Below are 26,188 nucleotides of genomic sequence, written 5' to 3' on the forward strand. Positions count from 1 at the left end.
CCACCAACCCCCAAACCTCAACCCGCGTGTTTACATAAACAAATGGCAAAAAGGAATCAGGGATTACCCGTAGTCACCCTTAATCTTACACAGCTGTTACATGGATTTTTAAGACACAATTCAATTTTTAATTGGAAGCGTATGTTCTCACTTTTGACTGACACAAAGCTATGTGCAACCATGAATTGTTTTGCTTGCCAGAGATATTCGCCCCCAAAAAAGGTGTTGATTTAAAAATAAATCCACGACGATGCCAAACAAATCAAAGACACACTGGGGACAAGTACACATGAGCCAAATGTGTTAAACTGAACTTTAACAGTGCCTTTAACACACGCTTTTAGGAACCTTTTCAGAATGGCTTCCCGAGGATTTATTCTGCAATTGATCGGTTCAATCAATGGGTTTGACCACTCATTGTTCACCGATTAGCGCGACTTTAGCCAATTGCAGGTATTTAGCTGGTTTGTGGGGCGGGAATGTTCATGCATATAAATAAAAACATGTTTCACACTATTAAAGAGATCTGGATATAAACGGTGCTGCCGAAAAGCGAGCAAGTCCTAATTTAGAAATATATATATATATCTCCATCCCAGAGGCTTTCCTGGGCACATTGGCCTCTGCAGGCAGTCAGAGACATCCCCACTCCCGCCGAAGCGATGACGTGAAATGTATATGACGTTTCCGAACAAAGAATGACACTAAATCACCCCCCGAATGCAAACGAAGCGGCCCGCCCCACGATATAAAGCCCCGAGAGCCGGGACTCCCACTTGCTGAATCCTCCTGAATTTGCCCTCCGCGCCGGTCACGCAGTATGTAGGAGCCGGGCAGCGATGAATCCGGCGAACGGCACCGACCCGCAGGAGAGCCTCTTCCGCCCCTCCACCTACAAAGTTCTGGCAGCCGTGGTGGGCACGGTTGGCGCCCTGGGCTTTGTCAACAATCTGCTCATGCTGGTGCTCTACTGCAAATTCAAGAGGCTCAAGAATCCCACCAATCTTCTGCTGGTGAACATCAGCATCGGTGACTTGTTGCTGTCCGTTTTTGGATTACTCTTCACCTTCCTCTCCTGCCTGAAAGGACGGTGGATTTGGGGCTCTGCCGCTTGTATTTGGGACGGTTTCACCAACAGCCTGTTTGGTGAGTACAGTCCGAAAGGTTTAATCACTCTCTGGGTGTCATAAAGAGCTCCATTACAACACCGCGCACTCTTCCGCCACCCCATCAATGTCGACCCTCCCCACCCAGCAGCTGGCTCTCCCCCCGCCCCCCCACCAAGCTGAACGAGGCCCCCCCCCCCCCCCCGCGTAGCTCAGTGGTTAGCACTGTTGCTTCACAGCTCCAGGGTCCCAGGTTCGATTCCTGCTTGGGTCACTGTGCGGAGTCTGCATGTTCTCCCCGTGTCTGTGTGAGTTTCCTCTGGGTGCTCCGGTTTTCTCCCACAAGTCCCGAAAGATGTGTTGTTACGTAATTTGGACATTCTGAATTCTCCCTCCGTGTACCCAAACAGGTGCCGGAATGTGGCGACTAGGGGCTTTTCCCAATAATTTCATTGCAGTGTTGATGTAGGCCTACTTGTGACAATAAAGATTATTAGTATAAAAAAAGCTCCCCCCCCACCCCCCAAGTCCGACCCTGCTCAGCCCTGCTACCTTCACCCCCCCCCCCCCCCCCCCTTATCTTATCCCCCAGTCCACCCTCTCCTTTCTTCCTCCACCTCCATCCCAAGTCTGTTGGTTGACTCGGCAGTTATCGCCCAGAACAATTCACAAACCGATCTGAAGTAAATGCTGAAAACACATCAGGCAGCACCTGGTGAAAGTGAAACTGAGTATAGAGTTTTCATATTCTTTCCGAACAACGGTGTTGTGAATCTTTTAACAATGTAGTTTGTGAAGGCTCATTATCCTTGGCTTGCATTATGCTGTGTTTTAACAAAATGGGATATAATTTGTATTTGTTTATTGTCACATCTGGTGCATCTGTACAAGTTAGTAAGGGTTAATGTGGACATGCCAAATTTCCTTAGTTTCCTGAGGAAGTATAGGCGCTGTTGTGCTTTCTTGGTGGTAGCGTCGATGTGCGTGGACCAGGACAGATTTTTGGAGATGTGCACCCCTAGGAATTTGAAACTGCTAACCATCTCCACCTCGGCCCCATTGATGCTGACAGGGGTGTGTACAGTACTTTGCTTCCTGAAGTCAATGACCAGCTCTTTAGTTTTGCTGGTATTGAGGGAGAGATTGTTGTCGCTGCACCACTCCACTAGGTTCTCTATCTCCCTCCTGTATTCTGCCTCATCGTTATTCGAGATCCGACCCACTGTGGTCGTATCGTCAGCAAACTTGTAGATGGAATTGGAACCAAATTTTGCCACGCAGTCGTGTGTGTACAGGGAGTAGAGTAGGGGGCTAAGTACGCAGCCTTGCGGGGCCCTGGTATTGAGGACTATTGTGGAGGAGGTGTTGTTCATTCTCGCTGATTGTGATCTATTGGTCAGAAAATCGAGGATCCAGTTGCAGAGTGGGGAGCCAAGTCTTAGGTTTTGGAGCTTTGATATGAGCTTGGCTGGGATTATGGTGTTGAAGGCGGAGCTGTAGTCAATAAATAGGAGTCTGATGTAGGAGTCCTTGTTGTCGAGATGCTCTTGGGATGAGTGTAGGGCCAGGGAAATGGCGTCTGCTGTGGACCGGTTGCAGCGGTATGCGAATTGCAGTGGATCAAGGCGTTCTGGGAGCATGGAGGTGATGCGCTTCATGATCAACCTCTCGAAGCACTTCATTACCACTGAAGTCAGGGCCACCGGGCGGTAGTCATTGAGGCACGTTGCCTGGTTCTTTGACACCGGTATGATGGTGGTCTTCTTGAAGCAGGTGGGGACCTCTGAGTGGAGTAGGGACATGTTAAAGATGTCTGCGAACACCTCTGCCAGCTGCTCCGCGCAGGCTCTGAGTGCACAACCAGGGATCCCGTCCGGGCCCGTCGCCTACCGAGTGTTCACTTTCAGGAAGGCCGATCTGACTTCGGAAGCTGTGATGATTGGTATGGGTGAGTTATGGGCTGCTGGGGCACTCAACAGCGGATTGTTGATTACCTGCTCGAACCAAGCATAGAATGCATTGAGTTCATCGGGGAGAGGTGCGCTGCTGCCGGGGAGGGGTGCGCTGCTGCCGGAGATGCTGCTCGGCTTCGCTTTGTAGCCCATTATGTTTCGTCGTTGCCACAATCACCAAGTGTCTGTCTGTGACTCTAGCTTGGTTTGATATTCTCTCTTGGCATCTCGGATGATTTGCGGAGGTCGTACCTGGATTTCTTGTATAGGTCAGGGTCGTCTGGCTTGAACGCCACAGATCAAAGGGGCTGTTTAGCACCGGGCTAAATCGCTGACTTTGAAGGCAGGCCAGCAGCACGGTTCGATTCCCGTAACAGCCTCCCCGAACAGGTGCCGGAATGTGGCGACTAGGGGCTTTTCACAGTAACTTCATTTGAAGCCTACTTGTGACAATAAGCGATTTTCATTTCATTTCATTTCACTTCTCCCGGCATACAAGCAGAAGCTCAAGTGGGAGAATCCAGCTAAGAAGGTTGTGCAGTGCTGGTCAGAGGAGACAGAAGAGCTCTTACGTGACTGCTTAAAGACAGTGGACTGGTCCATATTTAAGAACTCAGCGACCAACTTAAATGAGTATGCCACCACCATCACAGACTTCATCAGCAAATGTGTGGACGACTGCATGCCAAAGAAAGCAGCACGTACGTTCCCCAACCGGAAACCATGGCTCAATCACGAGATTGACTCCCTACTGAAGGACAGATTAAATGAAATGAAAATCGCTTGTCACAAGTAGGCTTCAAATGAAGTTACTGTGAAAAGCCCCTAGTCGCCACATTCCGGCGCCTGTTCGGGGAGGCTGTTACTGGTCTGATTTCCCAAAGTGCGATGGAACGGTAGGCGCCCTTGATTTTTGAGTAGCAAGTGGTCAAGAGTGTTGTCACCTCTGGTGGGACAGGAGATGTGCTGGTGGAATCTTGGCAGTACACTATTGAGGTTGGCCTTGTTAAAGTCTCCGGCCATGATGAACAAGCCCTCCGGGTGTTCTGCTTCGTAGTTGTTTATAACTGTGTACAGTTCTCCCAGCGCCTTCCTCCCTTCTGCCTGGGGTGGGATGTAGACCGCTGTGATAATGGCTGAAGTGAATTTGAGGATTCTCTTGCAGCCAGTCCGGATGAAATGATCAGTCGAACACCTTGTTACTTTAACATGTTTATTTCTCGGCGCCGGAGCTATGATCACTGTGTCTCTCCAGAGTCACAATAGCAAGCCCAAGTCAATACATCTAACAGCAGGATTTATACATTTTTAGTTCATTTCTGAGGGCAGCTCCCTCGCATTCCTATCTGTGCTCTCAGCTCAATTATAATTCAGCCCCCCTCAATCATAATTATCTTTTAAGCCTAGTGCACCCATTCCCAAGGCCGTTATTGCACTTTTGTCTAGTTCAAAACAACCTTGTTATCAGAAGCCTTTGACAGCCTATCTTGACATTCCTCAGCTTGCCATCAGAAGCCTGTAAGGGTCTGTCTGACATTTCTTCACACAAAGCTTTACCTAACATTTTGTTTTTCCCATAAAGTTCCAATCCATCTTGAGCCAAACTCTCATTTATCGATTATCAGCAAACTCTCATTTCCCCCCTTTTATCATTTCATGATAACTTCTAATCCATAGTCAATCGTCTCAATCTCTCCCATTCTATTTGCATTTCGATCATTTCCTCATTCCTCTGCACTTTTTTTCACATCCATTAACTCTTCAAGGCGCACTTCATGTTGCTGCATTAACTGTTGAGAAATTACTGCTGCACTGACACTTTTACACAAGCATTTCACCAGGAAGCTAAGCATCATTATTACAAGTATTACAACTACCAGGATTATCAATCCATGCACTAGGTAAGACCCCCATGATCCGGCAAACAACCAATCTAACCACCCATCTCTTGATATTTCATGCAGTTTCTTAACCTCTTTGCGGATATGATCCACGAGGTGGGTGATGTTCTCCGAACTATCGGGGATGTAGGTGCAACATTCCGAACCGATCATGGTACAAGTCCCACCTTTGTTTGCAAGGAGGTAATCGAGGGCCATTCGGTTTTGTAGGGCTACGGTTCTTATTGCCACCATTTCATTATTTATCTCAGTCAATGCTTCAGTGGTGTCGTTTGCTACCTCTTCCAGGATTTTTGCTATCTTGCTTATTTCCTTTATTGCAAGAGCTACCCCGATAGGGGGAAGCAGGGTCCCAAAGAATCGCTGCGTTTCAGTTATTGAGCTCTTTTGCCGCTTCAGGTGAGGGTGATTCCTTAAACTAGTGAGATGGTGCACGTAGGGAACAACGTATCCCAAATAACAGGATCCTGTCCAATTCTCTGGTAACCAGGGGTAAGCCTTGTGGCCACAAATAAAATACGTCCCATTGTACATGGTCATGGTTTTGATAGTAGGTGAATGCCTGACTTGCCATGGTTGGTTACATTGGCTGTTGCCTACAAAGGTCCCCGCTTTCAAGTTTCTGTATATGCAAAAAGTTCCCTCAAGCCTACTTGTTGAGGAATTAGTGAGGGTCAGAAATGGGGGTGAAAGAGATCGGTCATAACTTGGTTGATACCAACCCACAAAGGATCTCAAGTGGGCAGCATTTATTACGTTAGGGGTGTTACGAGAAAGGTTTTGATAGATCCACCATTCTATTGATTCGTTCAGATTAAAAGGGATTGGTCGGAGGGGGATTCCCCCTTTTGCATGTGTCGGAACATGGGTACAAACCCAGCAGCTAGAAACATTCATATCCTTTGCGTACACATAAGACATATACAAATAAGTGTTCACATGCAGTTCTCGTTTAGCCCGGGATAGTTGCTTCTGAAAGTCACATTGTAACGGCATTGTTCTGTCTTTGTGCCTGCATCCATAATCCCATTTGCAGGCATGCCGGTTGCAGGATAGGCGATGCCGGTGTGTCGTATCCAAGGGCCGGTTTTGGCCCTTCCGCAGGAACTGAGCTGCACATCGGACAACGGGCATCATGGTCCATGATATCCTTTGCCGGTTTCGGTTAGCGCAATGCAGGGTGTCCCCTTGGCAAAGATGGTGAGGGCTCCTTCGCTGGGGCTGACAGACCTTTTGTATAGTTTCTCCTTCCAGGATTATGAGACCGACCAAGGTCAGAGCGACAAGAACGATATTCATGACCACAATTCAACTTTATCGTCCCCCTAGAACTTAAGAAAAAGAGTTAGTCTCTATTGCATTGCTACACTCTTACAATGCTACACTCTTACAATGGTGAATGTGAATCCAAGCATTTCGGCCTTCCACTTTCACGGCTGTAGGGGTAGTTAGGAGAACCTGAAACGGTCCTTCCTATCGTGGTTCCAGCCCTTTCCGAACCCAGTTCCGGATCATAACGTACTTGCCTGGGTGAATGGTGACAGTACTGGATAAAGGGGGTACTTCCCCACTGGCTGCTCGGACCCGCGAGTGGAGACCCTTTAAAGCCTTTGTTAGAGCTATAACGTAATTGGCCATTTCCGTGGTCATGTGGTGAAAGTTGACCTTTTTTGGTTTGTCCTGATCCCATGGAGTGTGAAAAGGCCTTCCGTACAATATCTCAGCAGGGCTTAATCGAGTTTTTCCTGCGGGTGTAGCGCGAATTTGAAAAAGGGCAATGGGTCATAGTTTGAGCCAGGTAGCGCCTGTCTCAGCCTGTAATTTGGCTAGTTTGGTTTTCAATGTCTGGTTGGCGCGCTCCACCATTCCTGCTGCTTGTGGCCTATATGCACAGTGCAACTGTTGTTTTATGCCCAGCTGAGCACAAAATTCTTTGTTAATCTGTGCCACAAAATGAGGTCCATTATCAGAGCTTAATCGATATGGAATCCCAAATCTAGGAACAATTTCTCTCATCAAAACTTTTACTACTGTGGAAGCTTTGTTATCTACAGTGGGGTAAGCTTCTATCCACTTACTAAATACATCAACAATAATTAATACATATTTATAACATTGGCATCTTTCCAACTCAATGTAATCCATCTGGAGTGTCTCAAAGGGACCTTCCGGTAGCGGGGTTTTGCCCATTTCACAGGGTATTGCTTTACCAGGATTATACTGCTGACATACTAGGCAACGACTGCTAATGTTTTGTGCTATATCTTGCAGTCGTGGATGCCACCATGTTTTAAGCAATACATCACCCGTAGCTCACGCACCACAATGAGTTGCAAAGTGAATACATTCGGTAACCCAGGCTGCCAATGCATCGGGCATACAAGTCTGCCCTGCCGGGGTGACCCACAATTTGTTTACAGGATCATAACAACATCCCAATTCTTCCCATAGTCTTTTTACACAGCCAGGAGCGTCCTCCTGTAATTGAATGACGTCAGTGATGGTCGGCATTGGCTTTTCAGAGGGAGACTGACTATCTAGGTTTTTAGTCTAGCTCATCATTTTGGGGACCACCATGCCTTTTAAGCGAGAAGCCTCTTTGGCCTGATGGTCCGCCTGCCTATTGCCCACATCCACTAAAGTTTTTCCATTTGTATGTGCTGCACATTTTATAACCGCAATCTGTTTTGGAAGCATTAGAGCTTGTAATAATTGTGTAACTAATTGTTTATGAGATATCGGAGCACCTGCTGACGTCAGAAATCCCCTGTTTTTCCATAATTGGCCAAAATCGTGTGTGACCCCAAAGGCATATTTGGAATCAGTGTAGATATTTACAATTTTATCTTTCCCTAATACACAAGCTCGAATGAGTGCAAGACGTTCAGCCTGTTGAGCGGAAAAGGGAATTTCGAATGCTGCTGCTTCAAGCGTTTCTCCTTGTTGGTTAACAATTGCATACCCTGATAATCTATCCCCCCTTTCACCGATGGATGAACTACCATCGGTGAATAGGTTCAGATCAGCATTTGGTGAATCAGCTTGTTGCCGAATAAGATTCTGTATAAGTGCCTCTAGTGAATTCTACAGGGATAGTCAAGAACTGTCAACTTAAGAGAACTGTCATTATTCTGAATATTGCTTTATTAATTTTAAGAAACCAACATATCTGGCTAGTAGTGCCTTCTTTAATAGAATCGACGAATTCATCTACAGAAAACCTATATGTTTAATAAGTTATTGTGTTTGATATTTTAAAATAAATGTTTAGAATTAGCCTGGAAATTAAAACTTCAAACAATGGAAGCTGGTTTTACAAAAACCAAAACAACTCTGATTAAAAGGAACAGATCGTTCAAGGACACCTGATAACGGGAATTTGGCAGCAATCCAACTTTTACTCCCAGTCCATTTGAGTGACAAATTTTTTTTTTTAAAGTTTGGAGATGCGAATGGCATCATTCCAAGCTATACGCCTCTTTTTGTCTCTGCAAGAAAATTAACCCTTTCAACAAGCTTTTGTGTATAATCCAGAAGATGTCAAAGTGCAGAATGTTGTACTTTCATTCCCAATAACTCTAAAGAAGTTAAAGATTTGGCATTACATATCCAAAAAGAAATCAAAAAACTTGATCCACCCCAATTTATCTTCCAACTGTACCCCCAATCGATGAATTTGAGCTGAAATACTATTATTGAAATGTTACTGATCAATCAACTGTTTGACTGTATTATATTGTATAATTTATTAATACTGAATCAGTAGTATCAAATGTGATTAATTTATTAATTATAATAATTATTTTGAAATGCCTGGTTGTTAGGCCCCGGGGGTTGGCAGGGTTGTATGCTATATTGGAAACTTGCCGGACGGGAAACTGACACTGCGGCTGATAATCGTCTGGGTAATCAGGGAAATCCACCTCTAGTGCCCCCTCTTTTCCCAGGACTAACTCTTGATTCATCTGTGGGAATTGATTAGCATGGGTTTTAGAATGAGTGCGAGTCGCCGGACCTCCTTGCGACGGTGGAGGTGGTGATAGTGGCGGGGGAGCGGTGGATAAAGGGCTTGAATGTACACATCTTTAATGTAATTTCTAACATGGTCACACCAGAGGAATAAAGAGGTTTTTTTTTTGTCTGAAACATCATTTGTTTTAGAACAGTTTAAACTACAATCAGAACCCTGGGAATGTAAGGTGGAGGCGGTCGTAGTGGCGGTGTAACGGTCGGTCGTCCCCTATAGTGCCAATTTTCAGGGTCATCCTCATCGTCTCCCTCGGTCAAGGCAAGGCCGGCCATTTGTCCGTATGGACTAGGTTGCGATTGCGGCGGCTTGGACCCAGGAGATCGTGCCCGTTTTTTATGGGCGCACTCTTTTTTTTTTTTTTTATTTTTTTTTTTTTTTATTTTTTTTTTTTATTTTTTAGGACTTCCGCAGTTTTAACAATTCCACCCTCGGTTAATTCTATCCCCAATTTTAAAGCATTTGCCTGCCAGCTGGCTAATAGAGATGCATCTTTTAGTTTTTGGCAATATTCACGCCATAGGACAATCAGCTTTTTTGCCATCGAACTTCGATTATGTTGCCAAATAAGTTGCTGTGCCCCTAGAACAGTAGGCAGATCTTTCGGTCCTCCTAGAGGCCACTGTTCTTTCCCTAGGTTTTTATGCAATTCTCCGGACAGCTGTCGCAATTGTTTAGAATGTTCCGGATACTGTTCACAAAGAGTTTGAAGGGCGCTTCCACTATCAGCTGTGCTATCTAAAGTATTACCCATTGTCTCCTATCCTCGGATGATCCTTGTGGTTTCCTATTTAATTTTGGTAGCGATCCTAAATCGCCTGTTCAATCAAGAATTTAAACGGGGTTATCCTGCCCCATTGCCCAATCAAAAGGCTAAATCAAACTGTTCGAAAGTGATTTTTAGAAGGTCAAAGTCTGGAAATGAAACATGAAAGGCGAGAGAGAGGGGACTGATTTTAAACAGTCTGACAGTGAATCAAAGACAGAACTAACAGACAGACAGACTCAGAGAATTAAAGGCAGAACTAACAGATTTAAGAAATTGTTCCGGCAGGACACGCAACGGTCAAGCCCTGTTTATTATGTTTTCTTTAGGTGTTATCCGCACCCTCATTTAAATTTTATAATATATAATTTGGACAGAGTTATCCGTTCTCCGTAATATTCAATCTGATCAACCCGAAGTGTCGAACAAGTCTCGACACCGGTTGATATACTTATTTATCGAAAATCACCTTTTATCGCAAAGGTATTAGGCAACCCTAAGGATCATCATCACTCATTTACCTACCCAGAGATTTAAGGAGCCCTGGTACTCCAACTCGGACTATTTAGGGGAAGGACTCTAACCCCCCAAGGTTTCTAACCCGGTTCTTTAGGAAGGATTTTAACCTCCCAGGGACTCCAACCCGGACTGTTTAGGAAGTCGTCGTCGTCGTCCTCCTCCTCCTCCTCCTCCTCTTCCTCTTCCTCTTCCTCTTCCTCTTCCTCTTCCTCTTCCTCTTCCTCTTCCCCGATTCCTTTTTTTCCCCTTCCTCTTCCTCTTCCTCTTCCCCGATTCCTTTTTTTCCTCTTCCTCTTCCCCGATTCCTTTTTTTCCCCTTCCTCTTCCCCGATTCCTTTTTTTCCCCTTCCTCTTCCCCGATTCCTTTTTTTCCTCTTCCTCTTCCTCTTCCCCGATTCCTTTTTTCCTCTTCCTCTTCCCCGATTCCCTTTTTTTCCCCTTCCTCTTCCCCGATTCCCTTTTTTTCCCCTTCCTCTTCCCCGATTCCCTTTTTTTCCCCTTCCTCTTCCCCGATTCCCTTTTTTTCCCCTTCCTCTTCCCCGATTCCCTTTTTTCCCCTTCCTCTTCCCCGATTCCCTTTTTTTCCCCTTCCTCTTCCCCGATTCCCTTTTTTTTCCCCTTCCTCTTCCCCGATTCCCTTTTTTTTCCCCTTCCTCTTCCCCGATTCCCTTTCTTTCCCCTTCCTCTTCCCCGATTCCCTTTCTTTCCCCTTCCTCTTCCCCGATTCCCTTTCTTTCCCCTTCCTCTTCCCCGATTCCCTTTCTTTCCCCTTCCTCTTCCCCGATTCCCTTTCTTTCCCCTTCCTCTTCCCCGATTCCCTTTCTTTCCCCTTCCTCTTCCCCGATTCCCTTTCTTTCCCCTTCCTCTTCCCCGATTCCCTTTCTTTCCCCTTCCTCTTCCCCGATTCCCTTTCTTTCCCCTTCCTCTTCCCCGATTCCCTTTCTTTCCCCTTCCTCTTCCCCGATTCCCTTTCTTTCCCCTTCCTCTTCCCCGATTCCCTTTCTTTCCCCTTCCTCTTCCCCGATTCCCTTTCTTTCCCCTTCCTCTTCCCCGATTCCCTTTCTTTCCCCTTCCTCTTCCCCGATTCCCTTTCTTTCCCCTTCCTCTTCCCCGATTCCCTTTCTTTCCCCTTCCTCTTCCCCGATTCCCTTTCTTTCCCCTTCCTCTTCCCCGATTCCCTTTCTTTCCCCTTCCTCTTCCCCGATTCCCTTTCTTTCCCCTTCCTCTTCCCCGATTCCCTTTCTTTCCCCTTCCTCTTCCCCGATTCCCTTTCTTTCCCCTTCCTCTTCCCCGATTCCCTTTCTTTCCCCTTCCTCTTCCCCGATTCCCTTTCTTTCCCCTTCCTCTTCCCCGATTCCCTTTCTTTCCCCTTCCTCTTCCCCGATTCCCTTTCTTTCCCCTTCCTCTTCCCCGATTCCCTTTCTTTCCCCTTCCTCTTCCCCGATTCCCTTTCTTTCCCCTTCCTCTTCCCCGATTCCCTTTCTTTCCCCTTCCTCTTCCCCGATTCCCTTTCTTTCCCCTTCCTCTTCCCCGATTCCCTTTCTTTCCCCTTCCTCTTCCCCGATTCCCTTTCTTTCCCCTTCCTCTTCCCCGATTCCCTTTCTTTCCCCTTCCTCTTCCCCGATTCCCTTTCTTTCCCCTTCCTCTTCCCCGATTCCCTTTCTTTCCCCTTCCTCTTCCCCGATTCCCTTTCTTTCCCCTTCCTCTTCCCCGATTCCCTTTCTTTCCCCTTCCTCTTCCCCGATTCCCTTTCTTTCCCCTTCCTCTTCCCCGATTCCCTTTCTTTCCCCTTCCTCTTCCCCGATTCCCTTTCTTTCCCCTTCCTCTTCCCCGATTCCCTTTCTTTCCCCTTCCTCTTCCCCGATTCCCTTTCTTTCCCCTTCCTCTTCCCCGATTCCCTTTCTTTCCCCTTCCTCTTCCCCGATTCCCTTTCTTTCCCCTTCCTCTTCCCCGATTCCCTTTCTTTCCCCTTCCTCTTCCCCGATTCCCTTTCTTTCCCCTTCCTCTTCCCCGATTCCCTTTCTTTCCCCTTCCTCTTCCCCGATTCCCTTTCTTTCCCCTTCCTCTTCCCCGATTCCCTTTCTTTCCCCTTCCTCTTCCCCGATTCCCTTTCTTTCCCCTTCCTCTTCCCCGATTCCCTTTCTTTCCCCTTCCTCTTCCCCGATTCCCTTTCTTTCCCCTTCCTCTTCCCCGATTCCCTTTCTTTCCCCTTCCTCTTCCCCGATTCCCTTTCTTTCCCCTTCCTCTTCCCCGATTCCCTTTCTTTCCCCTTCCTCTTCCCCGATTCCCTTTCTTTCCCCTTCCTCTTCCCCGATTCCCTTTCTTTCCCCTTCCTCTTCCCCGATTCCCTTTCTTTCCCCTTCCTCTTCCCCGATTCCCTTTCTTTCCCCTTCCTCTTCCCCGATTCCCTTTCTTTCCCCTTCCTCTTCCCCGATTCCCTTTCTTTCCCCTTCCTCTTCCCCGATTCCCTTTCTTTCCCCTTCCTCTTCCCCGATTCCCTTTCTTTCCCCTTCCTCTTCCCCGATTCCCTTTCTTTCCCCTTCCTCTTCCCCGATTCCCTTTCTTTCCCCTTCCTCTTCCCCGATTCCCTTTCTTTCCCCTTCCTCTTCCCCGATTCCCTTTCTTTCCCCTTCCTCTTCCCCGATTCCCTTTCTTTCCCCTTCCTCTTCCCCGATTCCCTTTCTTTCCCCTTCCTCTTCCCCGATTCCCTTTCTTTCCCCTTCCTCTTCCCCGATTCCCTTTCTTTCCCCTTCCTCTTCCCCGATTCCCTTTCTTTCCCCTTCCTCTTCCCCGATTCCCTTTCTTTCCCCTTCCTCTTCCCCGATTCCCTTTCTTTCCCCTTCCTCTTCCCCGATTCCCTTTCTTTCCCCTTCCTCTTCCCCGATTCCCTTTCTTTCCCCTTCCTCTTCCCCGATTCCCTTTCTTTCCCCTTCCTCTTCCCCGATTCCCTTTCTTTCCCCTTCCTCTTCCCCGATTCCCTTTCTTTCCCCTTCCTCTTCCCCGATTCCCTTTCTTTCCCCTTCCTCTTCCCCGATTCCCTTTCTTTCCCCTTCCTCTTCCCCGATTCCCTTTCTTTCCCCTTCCTCTTCCCCGATTCCCTTTCTTTCCCCTTCCTCTTCCCCGATTCCCTTTCTTTCCCCTTCCTCTTCCCCGATTCCCTTTCCAGGGAACTTTAACACCAACCCTTCTTCGTAACAGGTTCGCCGGACTGCTTTGATTTCGTCAGAGTCGTCACCGAAACCGAACAGCAGGGCGTGGCCACACTCGGGACAGCAGAGGAGGAAACCAAAGTGGTAACAAGGGTACTCGCGTTTGGTGCGCAATTCCCTCCTCAGCGTCCGAATGCGATCAGTCTGTTACGCCGTCAGGTTCCAGGAAGGCTCCTGTGAAATCCCACTTCTGACACCAAATGAGGATTCTCTTGCAGCCAGTCCGGATGAAATGATCAGTCGAACACCTTGTTACTTTAACATGTTTATTTCTCGGCGCCGGAGCTATGATCACTGTGTCTCTCCAGAGTCACAATAGCAAGCCCAAGTCAATACATCTAACAGCAGGATTTATACATTTTTAGTTCATTTCTGAGGGCAGCTCCCTCGCATTCCTATCTGTGCTCTCAGCTCAATTATAATTCAGCCCCCCTCAATCATAATTATCTTTAAGCCTAGTGCACCCATTCCCAAGGCCGTTATTGCACTTTTGTCTGGTTCAAAACAACCTTGTTATCAGAAGCCTTTGACAGCCTATCTTGACATTCCTCAGCTTGCCATCAGAAGCCTGTAAGGGTCTGTCTTGACATTTCTTCACACAAAGCTTTACCTAACGTTTTGTTTTTCTCAAAGTTCCAATCCATCTTGAGCCAAACTCTCATTTATCGATCATCAGCAAACTCTCAAACTCACGTGGAAGATAGTATGGGCGGCACTTCACGGTCAGGTATTCCAGGTCCGCGGGGCAGTAGGTCGTCACATCAAAGCACCAAGAGGAGCTGATGAGGAGGCAAACCCCTCCACCCTTCACTTTGCCTGATGACGCGGTGCGGTCCGCCCGGTGAATTGAAAAGCCTTCAGGTTGTATGGGATAGTCCGGTGAGGTGGGGGTGAGCCATGTCTCTGTGAAACAGAGCACACAGCAGTCTCTTACTTCCCTCAGAGGTCAGTCTGGCGATAAGTTCATCCAGTATGTTTTCGATCGCTTGGAAGTTTGCCAGAAGTATGCTGGGGAGAGGGGTCTGAAACCGCATTGCTTCAGTCTAACCTGTAGACCACCGCGTTTCCCTCACTTCCTCGGATGGTGGCTGCGGCTGGATGATCCTGGGATCCTATGGGAGAAGTTTGACCTTGTGGAAGGTAGGTGGTTGCGACTGGCGGGGTCCAGGGCACTGGCGGGGACCAGGATGCTAGTTACATTTCTGGTGTCGCATCCGGCAGGGTCCCGGGCGCTGGTTGAGGTAGAGGGGCTGCTAGGGGGGCATGTTTGCGATCCGGATGGGTCCTGGCGTTCTGCGGGCACCGGAATACCTTGCCGCGCGTTCGGGTGTCCTCGCGCAGGGTCTCCGCCATTTCGGGGGTCCTGGGTTGTGGGTAGGGGCTTCCTGAGGCAGTTTGAGCTCAGTCCTGTGGTCTGTTCCTCCCTGGGCACTCCTGGGTCGGGTCTTGAAGTAGTCCCGGTCGGGCCTCCACGTGGATTTTGCTTTCTTCCATCTCCAGGTAGGTCGGGTTGCTGGGCGGGCCCCTCCGGTCGCTGGGCGTGTCTTCGGGGTCGAGTTGGGTCGGGTCTTGCTGTCGGGGGTCGGGTCGGGAGCTCCGGGGACTGGGCCGGGCGATCTGGGGGCTGGCGTCGGTTGTTAGGCCGGGTTGGGAGCTCCGAGGTCAGGGTCGGCTCCAAATCGAGGTTGGGGCTTCACTTCCGGTTTGGGCCTGATCCGCCTCCAGGTCGTGGAGGTCAGGTTGGGGGGGGTCAAAAGGTCTCCACTGGCCTTGGAGGATGTTCAAGCTTGCAAGAAGAGATAAAAGAGAGAGGTTAGTCTTAGAATTAAATTTTAAAAGATTAGAACGGGAAAAAGTGGATCTGTTGGGGAGAGCTCGCAGAGTGACGCCTCGCTGCGGCGTCATCTTGGATATTTGAGATCCGATGAAGTTTCCTGGTGATCTGTCAATCAGTTATGTTGTTATCCTGATCAGTGTTTGTTGGAGTGGTGATGTACCATCAATGACGACAGATTAGAGTCTGAAGAGTAAACTGTGGCTTTAATCAGCTAAAAGACACCTGCTGGCAGCCGGTTCAAGAATGAGGGCAGGGCTGGAGGTCAGCCACCTTTTATACTTGAGCCCGAGGGGCGGAGCCAGCAGGGACAAACCCAGACATGTAACAAACAGTAAGTACCATAAGTAAGAACAGTATGTACAATATAATACAGTGGTTCACCACATTCACCCTCTGTTTAAAAAAGAGTCCGGTGGGGGTGAAGTGGACAGATTGAATTAGAGATTGAGTCTGTCGGGGGCTCTGACCTATCGCTGTGATTGCCTCAGTCCCGGCTGTGGTGAGGACACTGGTGTCGGATGAAGTGTTGAGGCCTGCGTATCCAGGAGCGTGTCATCTTCCGGTTAAGTAGCAACGGAAGGAGACGGTGTAGAGTCGTGAGTAGCAACGGAAGGAGACAGTGTAGAGTCGGGGGTAGTGGTGATGGTCGCTGGGGAACCTGCGGGTGCCAAGTCCCGAAGGGAGACTGTGTCCTTCGGCCCGTCATGGTGTGCCACGTAGGCATATTGGGGGTTAGCGTGGAGGAGAAGGACCCATTCGACCAGGGTATCCGACTTGTGACTCCTCGCATGCTTCCGGAGGAGGATGGGAGCGAGACCCCCGAGGTGGACATCCTGGGGAAGGCAAACATCCCCTCATGAGGGGTCACATTGGTGGCGGTACACAGGAGCGACCGGATGGAGTGGAGCTCATCGGGAAGGACCTCCTGCCAGGGGGAGACGGGGAGACCTCTAGACCGTAGGGCAAGAAGGACGGCCTTCCAGACCATCGCGTTCTCCCTCTCCACCTGCCCGTTCCCCCGGGGGTTGTAGCTGGTAGTCCTGCTTGAGGCGATGCCCTTGCTAAGTAGGAACTGACGCAGCTCATCACTCATGAAGGAGCAACCCCGATCGTTATGGATGTAAGTGGGGAAACCGAACAAGGTGAAGAGGCCGTGCAGGACCTTGATGACTGTGGCAGAGGTCATGTCAGGGTACGGGATGGCGAAAGGGAAACGTGAGTACTCCTCAATGATGTTGAGAAAGTACACATTACGGTCAGGGGAAGGGCCTTTTGAAATCGATGCTGAGGCGCTCAAAGGGGTGGGAGGCCTTTACCAGGTGTGCTCTATTCGGCCGATAGAAATGCGGTTTGCGACTTCCGGGTGCGGCGATGACCAGCTAAGTCGCACGTTTCGGCAGCTCCCGTTGGAACGGACTTTTGGGCTCTTGATAGGAGCCCCAACGGCAATTTAAACGGCCAAAAACACTGTGCGGTAAACCAGAAGGGAATCCCCCCGGACACGCATGGATAAGGGAGAGGATAGCGGCCGGATTGCGGAGGATCCTCTGGAGCAGCGGCAAGGAAGGGAAGCTCAAAGCAAGATGGCGTCGGAAGGTGGCCCTTTGTTATGGGGCCCGGACCAACAAGAGTTCCTGCGGCGCTGTGTGGAAGAGCTGAAGAAGGAGTTGAAGAAGGAGCTGTTGGCCCCGATTATTACAGGCGATTTGAAGGGCTAAAGGAGGAGCAGAGGACCCAAGAGCTGGAGCTTCGGGTCGTGAAGGCAAAGGCTGCTGAAAATGAAGACTAAATACAGGGCCTGGTGGTGAAGACAGAGACGCACGAGGCACAGCACACAAGGTGTGTGGAAAGGTTGGAAGTACTGGAGAATAATTAGAGGAGGAAGAATTTAAGAGTTCTAGGTCTTCCCGAAGGGGCGGACGTCAGGACATATGTGAGCACGATGCTTCACTCGCTAATGGGATCGGAGGCCCCGACCGGCCCTTGGAGGTGGAGGGAGCTTATCGAGTTCTGGCGCGAAGACCGAAGGCTGGAGAAATACCTCTAGCTATAGTGGTGAGGTTTCTCCGCTACAATGACAGAGAGACGGTCCTCAGATGGGCGAAGAAAACTCGGAGCTGTAGGTGGGAGAACGCGGTGATCCGCGTATACCAGGATTGGAGTGCGGAGGTGGCGAGAAGGAGGGCAAGTTTTAATTGGGCTAAGGCGGTGCTTCACAAAAAGAAGATCCAGTTTGGAATGTTGCAACCGGCGAGATTGTGGGTCACACACCAAGGGAAGCACCACTACTTTGAGATGGCAGAAGAGGCGTGGACATTCATTGTGGACGAGAAGCTGGAATAGTCTGGCGAGAGAAAGAACTTTGGGGACAAAGTGGTGGGGTGATTATGTGGAGCGAGAAAAGGGGGGGGGGATGATTTTTCAACTTGTTAATTTTGCGATCCTGTAACTTTTCTCTCTTCCCCATGTTGGGGGGGGGTGGGAGTATGAGGAACTGTGGGCGCCGGCCATTAGGGGCGGGGCCGAGTGGGAAACGCGGGCTTTGTTCCCGCAGTATGGTAATTATGGCGGGAACAGGGGGAGGGGGCCTCTCACAGTGGGGGCCGAGGACAAGGAGGGAAGCCGAGGTCAGCCAGACTTCTGGGAGCAACATGGGGGGTGCAACTACGCTAGAGGGGGATCTAGCAGAGGGGGGGGGGGGGGTGGGGAGGGAAGGTTTAACTGGGTTGCTGCTGCTAAGAGGAAGGGGGAGCTGTTATGGGATGGGGTGGTCGAGGCGGGAGGGCACCGTCGGGGGGATATACGGGTACGTGGGAACCGGGTGAGGAGCTGGGTTAAAAAAGGGGATGGCTAGTCGACAAGGGGGGGGGGGGGTGTAAAAGAGCCCCCCCCCCAACCCGGCTGATCACGTGGAACGTGAGAGGGCTGAACGGGCCGATTAAAAGGGCACGGGTACTCGCACACCTAAAGAAATTAAAGGCAGATGTGGTTATGTTGCAGGAGACGCATCTGAAACTGATAGACCAGGTCAGACTACGTAAAGGATGGGTGGGGCAGGTGTTTCATTCAAGTTTAGATACGAAGAACAGGGGGGTGGCTATCTTAGTGGGGAAACGGGTACTGTTTGAGGCAAAGACCATAGTGGCGGATAGTGGGGGTAGATATGTGATGGTGAGTGACAGATTGCAAGGGGAGGCGGTGGTTTTGGTGAATGTATACGCCCCGAACTGGGATGATGCAAATTTTATGAGGCGTATGTTGGGACGTATCCCGGACCTGGAGGTGGGAAAGTTGGTAATGGGGGGAGACTTCAATACGGTGCTTGATCCAGGGCTGGACTGGTCGAGGTCCAGGACCGGGAGGAGGCCGGCAGCGGCCAGGGTGCTCAAGGACTTTATGGAGCAGATGGGAGGGGTCGACCCCTGGAGATTTAATAGGCCTAGGAGTAAGGAGTTCTCATTTTTCTCCCATGTTCACAAAGTATACTCACTGATAGACTTTTCTGTCTTGGGAAGGGCACTGATTCCGAAGGTGACAGGGACGGAATATACGGCCATAGCCATTTCGGACCACGCTCCACATTGGGTAGACCTGGAGGTAGGAGAGGAAAAAGAACAGCACCCACTCTGGAGAATGGATATGGGCTTATTGGCGGATGAGGGGGTATGTTTAATGGTGAGGGGGTGCATCGAAAGGTACTTGGAGCTTAATGACAATGGAGAGGTTCAGGTGGGAGTGGTCTGGGAGGCGTTGAAGCTGGTGGTTAGAGGGGAACTGATATCCATAAGGGCACATAAAGGGAAGCAAGAGGGTAAAGAAAGGGAGCGATTGTTGAAAGAACTTTTGAGGGTGGACAGGCAATATGCGGAGGCACCGGAGGAGGGACTGTACAGGGAAAGACAAAGGCTACATGTGGAATTTGACCTGCTGACCACTGGTAAGGCAGAGGCACAGTGGAGGAGGGCACAGGGTGTACAGTATGAGTATGGAGAGAAGGCGAGTCGGCTACTGGCCCACCAATTGAGGAAGAGGGGAGCAGCGAGGGAGATGGGTGGGGTGAGAGATGAGAAGGGAGAGATGGAACTGGGAGCGGAGAGAGTGAACGGGGTGTTCAAGGCATTTTATGAGAGGTTATATAAGGCTCAGCCCCCGGAAGGGAAGGAGGGAATGATGTGTTTCTTGGATCAGCTGGAATTCCCTAAGGTGGAGGAGCAGGAGAGGGCGGGACTGGGAGCACAGATTGAGATGGAGGAGGTGGTAAAAGGGATTGGGAGCATGCAGGCGGGGAAGGCCCCGGTACCGGATGGATTCCTGGTGGAATTTTATAGGAAATATATGGACCTACTGGCCCCGCTTTTGACGAGTACCTTTAATGAGGCCAGGGAAAGGGGGCAGCTGCCCCCGACTATGTCGGAGGCAACGATATCGCTCCTTTTGAAGATGGAAAAAGACCTGCTAAAGTGTGGGTCCTACAGGCCCATTTCCCTTTTAAATGTAGATGCTAAGCTCCTGGCCAAGGTGATGGTGACGAGGATAGAGGACTGTGTCCCGGGGGTGGTCCACGAGGATCAAACTGGATTCGTTAAGGGGAGACAGCTGAACACGAACATACGGAGGTTGCTAGAGGTAATGATGATGCCCCCACCAGAGGGGGAGGCGGAGATAGTGGTGGCGATGGATGCCGAGAAAGCATTCGACAGAGTGGAGTGGGATTATCTGTGGGAGGTGCTGAGGAGATTTGGTTTTGGAGAAGGGTATATCGGATGGGTACAGCTGCTGTATAGGGCCCCGGTGGCAAGCGTGGTCATGAACAGACAGAGGTCTGACTACTTCCGTCTTCACGGGTGTCCCCTGTCTCCGTTACTGTTTGCATTGGCGATTGAGCCCCTGAGGGGCTCCAGGAAGTGGAGGGGAGTACTCCGGGGAGGAGAAGAGCACCGGGTATCCTTGTATGCAGATGATTTATTGCTATATGTTGTGGACCCAGTGGAGGGGATGCCTGAGATAATGCAGACACTCAGGGAGTTTGGGGAATTTTCGGGGTACAAATTGAATATGGGTAAGGGTGAGTTGTTTGTGGTGCATCCGGGGGAGCAGAGCAGGGGAATAGATGACTTACCGCTGAGTAAGGTAACAAGAGATTTCCGGTACTTAGGGATTCAGATAGCCAGGAGTTGGGGAACCTTACATAGGCTTAATTTAACAAGATTGGTGGAACAGATGGAGGAGGATTTTAAGAGATGGGACATGGTGCCCCTGTCACTGGTGGGTAGGGTGCAGGCGGTCAAAATGGTCGTCCTCCCGAGATTCCTTTTTGTGTTTCAGTGCCTTCCGGTGATGGTCACAAAGGCTTTTTTCAAGAAAATTGAGAAAAGTGTCATGAGTTTTGTGTGGGCCGGGAAGACCCCGAGAGTGAGGAGGGGGTTCTTGCAGCGTAGCAGGGATAGGGGGGCGGGCTGGCACTACCGAGCCTAAGTGAATACTACTGGGCCGCCAATATCTCAATGGTGTGTAAGTGGATGGGAGAAGGGGAGGGAGCGGCGTGGAAGAGATTGGAGATGGCGTCCTGCAAAGGAACCAGCCTACAAGCAATGGTGACGGCTCCGTTGCCGTTCTCCCCGAAGAAATACACCACAAGTCCAGTGGTGGTGGCAACACTAAAAATTTGGGGGCAGTGGAGATGACATAGGGGAAGGACGGGAGCCTCGGTGCGGTCCCCGATAAGAAGTAACCATAGGTTTGTCCCGGGGAGAATGGATGGGGGATTTGGAGCATGGCAGAGAGCTGGGGCTGTGCAACTGAGAGATCTGTTCATAGACGGGACGTTTGCGAGTCTGGGAGCGCTGACGGAAAAATATGGGTTGCCCCAAGGGAATGAATTTCGATACATGCAACTGAGGGCTTTTGCGAGGCAGCAGGTGAGGGAATTCCCGCAGCTCCCGATGCAGGAGATTCAAGATAGAGTGATCTCAGGGACATGGGTGGGGGATGGTAGGGTGTTGGATATATACAGGGAAATGAGGGGGAGATCATGGTGGATGAGCTGAAGGGGAAATGGGGAGAAGAGCTGGGGGAAGAGATTGAGGAGGGGCTGTGGGCTGATGCCCTACGTAGGGTAAACGCGTCGTCCTCGTGCGCCAGGCTAAGCCTGATACAATTCAAGGTTTTATACAGGGCGCATATGACCGGAGCAAGGCTCAGTAAATTCTTCGGGGTAGAGGATAGGTGTGGGAGATGCTCGAGAAGCCCAGCAAACCACACCCACATGTTTTGGTCATGTCCGGCACTGCAGGGGTTCTGGGTGGGGGTGGCAAAGGTGCTTTCGAAGGTGGTGGGGGTCCGGGTCGAGCCAGGCTGGGGGTTGGCTATATTCGGGGTTGCAGAAGAGCTGGGAGTGCAGGAGGTGAAAGAGGCTGATGTCTTGGCCTTTGCGTCCCTAGTAGCCCGGCGAAGGATATTGCTTATGTGGAAGGAAGCCAAACCCCCGGGCGTGGAGACCTGGATAAATGACATGGCAGGGTATATAAAACTAGAACGGATAAAGTTCGCACTAAGGGGTTCGGCTCAAGGGTTCACCGGGAGGTGGCAACCATTCATTGACTACCTCGCAGAACGATAAAGGAAATGGGAAGGTAGCAGCAGCAACCCAGGGGGGAGGGGTGGGTCCTCGGGTGTTTTTGTATAGATATTTGTACTAGGTTATGTATAATGGATGGTTTGATTTTATTTTTGGAGAGTTATTATTTTTGATATGGCAGTTGCCATTTAGTTTATATATTATTTATTTGTTAAAACGGCCACTGTTATTTGTACTGTTTTATTGTTGTAAAAAGGAAAACCTTTGTATTGTTTTGTTTGGCCAAAAAATTTGAATAAAATATATTTTTAAAAAAAATTTAAAAAAAAAAAAAAAAAAAAAAAAAAAAAAAAAATTTGGTTTGCACTCCGCGCAGACCTGGCAGTCACTGGTCATGGTCCTGACCCCCTCAATGGAGTAAGGCAGGTTGCGGGCCTTGATAAAATGGAAAATACGGGTGACCCCTGGGTGACAAGAGGTCATTGTGGAGGGCCCGAAGTCGGTCTACTTGTGCGCTGGCACATGTACCGCTGGATAGGGAATCTGGGGGCTCATTGAGCTTCCCAGGTCGATACAAGATATCATAATTATAGTTGGAGAGTTCGATCCTCCACCTTAGGATCTTGTCATTCTTGATCTTAAACATGAAGGCAACCGACCGTTGGTCAGTGAGGAGAGTGAATCGCCTGCAGGCTAGGTAATGCCTCCAAAGTCGCACAGCTTCCACAATGGCTTGGGCTTCCTTTTCAACGGAGGAATGTCGAATTTGGGAGCCCTGGAGGGTACGGGAGAAGAAAGCCACGGGCCTACCCGCCTGGTTGAGGGAAGCGGCCAGAGCAAAGTCAGACGCATCGCTCTCCACTTGGAACGGGATGGACTCGTCTACTGCGTGCATCGTGGCTTTGGCTATATCTGTTTTGATGCGGTTGAAGGCCAGGCGGGCCTCAGCCGTCAGGGGAAAAATAGTGGATTTAATGAGTGGGCGGGCCTTGTCCACATAATTGGAGACCCACGGCTTAATAGGAAAATAACCCTAGGCATCTCTTCAGGGCCTTGGGGCAAGGGTGAGTGGAAGTTACAGTAGGGGGGGCATGCGGTCAGGATCGGGCCCTCTGACTCAGTTTCCACAACGTAGCCAAGGATGGCTAAGCGGGTTGTGAGGAAAACTCATTTCTCCTTATTGTATGTTAGATTAAGGAGCTTGGCGGTGTGGAGGAAACATTGGAGGTTAGCGTCATGGTCCTGTTGGTCATGGCCGCAGATGGTGACATTATCCAGATACGGGAACGTGGCCCGCAGCCTGTACTGGTCAACCATTCGGTCCATCTCCCGTTGGAAGACCGAGACTCCATTGGTGACGCCAAAGGGGACCCTGAGGAAGCGGTAGAGGCAGCCATCTGCCTCGAAGGCAGTGTATTGGCGGTCCTCCGGGCGGATAGGGAGCTGGTGGTATGCGGACTTCAAGTCAATAGTGGAGAAGACTCGGTACTGTGCAATCTGATTGACCATGTCAGATATGCGGGGGAGAGTGTACGCATCGAGCTGCGTGTACCGGTTGATGGTCTGACTGTAGTCGATGACCATCCGGTGCTTCTCCCCAGTTTTGATGACCACCACTTGGGCTCTCCAGGGGCTAGTACTGGCCTCTTATGATCCCTTCCCGCAGGAGCCTCTGGACCTTCGACCTGATAAATGTCCTGTCCCGAGCACTGTATCGTCTACTCCTAGTGGCGACGGGCTTACAGTCCGGGGTGAGGTTAGCAAAGAGCGGGGGTGGGGCGACCTTGAGTGTTGAGAGGCTACAGACGGTGAGAGGGGGCAGGGGTCCATCGAACTCCAATGTAAGACTTTTGAGGTGGCACTGGAAATCTAGGCCTTGTAGTAGGGCAGCGCAGAGTTGGGGGAGGACGTAGAGCGTGACATTTTTTAAGGGTTGCGACACAGTACCCACGGACTTCCACTGAATGTGATTCGGAAGCCAGGGAGATTTTCTGGGTCGCGGGTAAAATTGAGAGGGCGCAGCGCCGTACCGTATCTGGGTGAATGAAACTCTCCGTGCTCCAGGAGTTGAAGAGGCAGGTCGTCTCGTGGCCGTTGATCCTGACGGCCATCATGGATTTAGTGCGGTGATGAGGTCGAGATTGGGCGAGGGTGATGGAGGCGAGCTTCGGAAGGTGGGTGAGCTGATCGAGGGTAGCGGAGGCCAGTATACTTTCTGGTGAGCAGGGGTTCCGGGAGGTGGTGGGTGATTCCAAGATGGCAGCCCCCACGGGTGGCGGGTGGCGTCTAAGATGGCGGCCCGCACAGGTCGCACGTGGCGGGTGGGGTCTAAGATGGCGGCCCCCACGGAACGCACGTGGCGGATGACGTGGAAGATGGGGGCGTTCCCTGCGGGCTACACGCAGCGCTGCTGGGTTTAGAAACCGGTTGGGCCTGGCAGACTTTAGAGAAGTGGCCCTTCTTTCCGCACTCCTCGCTGGGCAGCGTTGTCTGGGGTACTTATCCTGGCCACAGAAGTAACATTTCGGACCTCCGAGTTGGCGGGTCGCTGGGCGGCACAGACTTGCGGCGCGCCTGGCTCGGGTGATGGCAGCGCCCACGAGGGTGCCGCATGGTCGGAGGTGTAGGTGTGGTCGGAGGTGTAGGCATCCATGTTATGGAAGGTCACTTCCAACGAGTCCGAGAGTTGTACGATGTCTTGGAGGTCGAGTGCACCCCCTTCTAGAAGGCGCTGGCGGATGTAATTAGATTTTATGCGTGCGACATAGGCGTCCCGGATCAGCAATTCAGTGTGCTTGACAGCCAATACCGCCTTACAACTGCAGTTCCGGCCGAGTACCCGCAGGCGCGCAGAAATTCAGCTTGCAATTCTCCGGGGCGCTGTTGCCTCGTGGCAAGGAGATGCCTAGTGTACACCTCGTTGACTTCCTTAACATACTGCCCCTTCAACAGTGTTATCGCATCCTCGTATGAGGTAGCGTCTCTGATAAGAAAGAAAACTAGCGGACTCACCCGGGAGTTGAGGACTCTCAGCTTGTGGGTCTCAGCGACTGCGGCAGTGGAGGAATCGATGTAAAATTCAAAGCAGCTTAGCCAGTGTTCAAACGTGGCCGTGGTGTCGGCTGCTTGGGGGGGGGGGGGTCCAGCTCCAGGCGATCAGGCTTGAGTGATGGATTTTAGCTGATTAAATTGATGTACCATCAATGACGACAGATTAGAGTCTGAAGAGTAAACTGTGGCTTTAATCAGCTAAAAGACACCTGCTGGCAGCCGGTCCCAGAATGAGGGCAGGGCTGGAGGTTCGCGACCTTTATACTTGAGCTCGAGGGGCGGAGCCAGCAGGGACAAACCCAGACATGTAACAAACAGTAAGTACCATAAGTAAGAACAGTATGTACAATATAATACAGTGGTTCACCACAAGTGGTTCCCAAGAGATGGGGCTGCACACTGCCGACGTCAACTGATCATTCGGTCCCTATTTCCATTTCAAATCAAAATTGCATGAGACCATTCAGCCCATTGAGTCCATGCTATATTTGAGTTTTTCATGATACAATTTTCATAACTGTACAAGTTCACTGTGTGAACTGAAACTTTAAATAAATAGCTCACTTTTTAACATTTTGAAGTAAGTATAGAAAGCCTCGATTCTACTTGAACATAGAACATAGAACAATACAGCGCAGTACAGGCCCTTTGGCCCACGATGTTGCACCGAAACAAAAGCCATCTAATCTACACTATGCCATTATCATCCATATGTTTATCCAATAAACTTTTAAATGCCCTCAATGTTGGCGAGTTCACTACTGTAGCAGGTAGGGCATTCCACGGCCTCACTACTCTTTGCGTAAAGAACCTACCTCTGACCTCTGTCCTATATCTATTACCCCTCAGTTTAAAGTTATGTCCCCTCGTGCCAGCCATATCCATCCGCGGGAGAAGGCTCTCACTGTCCACCCTATCCAACCCCCTGATCATTTTGTATGCCTCTATTAAGTCTCCTCTTAACCTTCTTCTCTCCAACGAAAACAACCTCAAGTCCATCAGCCTTTCCTCATAAGATTTTCCCTCCATACCAGGCAACATCCTGGTAAATCTCCTCTGCACCCGCTCCAAAGCCTCCACGTCCTCCCTATAATGCGGTGACCAGAACTGTACGCAATACTCCAAATGCGGCCGGACCAGAGTTCTGTACAGCTGCAACATGACCTCCCGACTCCGGAACTCAATCCCTCTACCAATACAGGCCAACACTCCATAGGCCTTCTTCACAACCCTATCAACCTGG

General features: G+C 50.1%; 2 protein-coding genes across 2 annotated transcripts in view; one reads left to right on the forward strand and one right to left on the reverse strand.

Annotated features, from left to right (window-relative positions):
• The first annotated feature begins 617 nt into the window (after positions 1-617).
• opn3 (opsin 3) overlaps positions 618-26,188 on the forward strand; it is a 57,856-nt gene continuing 32,285 nt past the window's right edge. The window contains exon 1 of the mRNA XM_072511463.1: positions 618-1,146. Within this exon, the coding sequence (XP_072367564.1) occupies positions 840-1,146 (307 nt within the window). The 5' untranslated portion in view covers positions 618-839. The remainder of the gene's footprint in view (positions 1,147-26,188) is intronic.
• On the reverse strand, positions 4,255-25,114 carry LOC140426542 (syncytin-1-like). The gene is made up of 2 exons (XM_072511448.1): positions 24,907-25,114; positions 4,255-6,290 (listed from the first exon to the last, which is right to left on the reverse strand). The coding sequence occupies exon 2, from the start codon at positions 6,256-6,258 to the stop codon at positions 4,783-4,785; it is 1,476 nt and encodes a 491-aa protein (XP_072367549.1). The 5' UTR covers positions 6,259-6,290; positions 24,907-25,114; the 3' UTR covers positions 4,255-4,782.

This window comes from Scyliorhinus torazame, chromosome 1 (assembly GCF_047496885.1).
Source record: "Scyliorhinus torazame isolate Kashiwa2021f chromosome 1, sScyTor2.1, whole genome shotgun sequence".
Classification (NCBI taxonomy): Eukaryota; Metazoa; Chordata; class Chondrichthyes; order Carcharhiniformes; family Scyliorhinidae; genus Scyliorhinus; species Scyliorhinus torazame.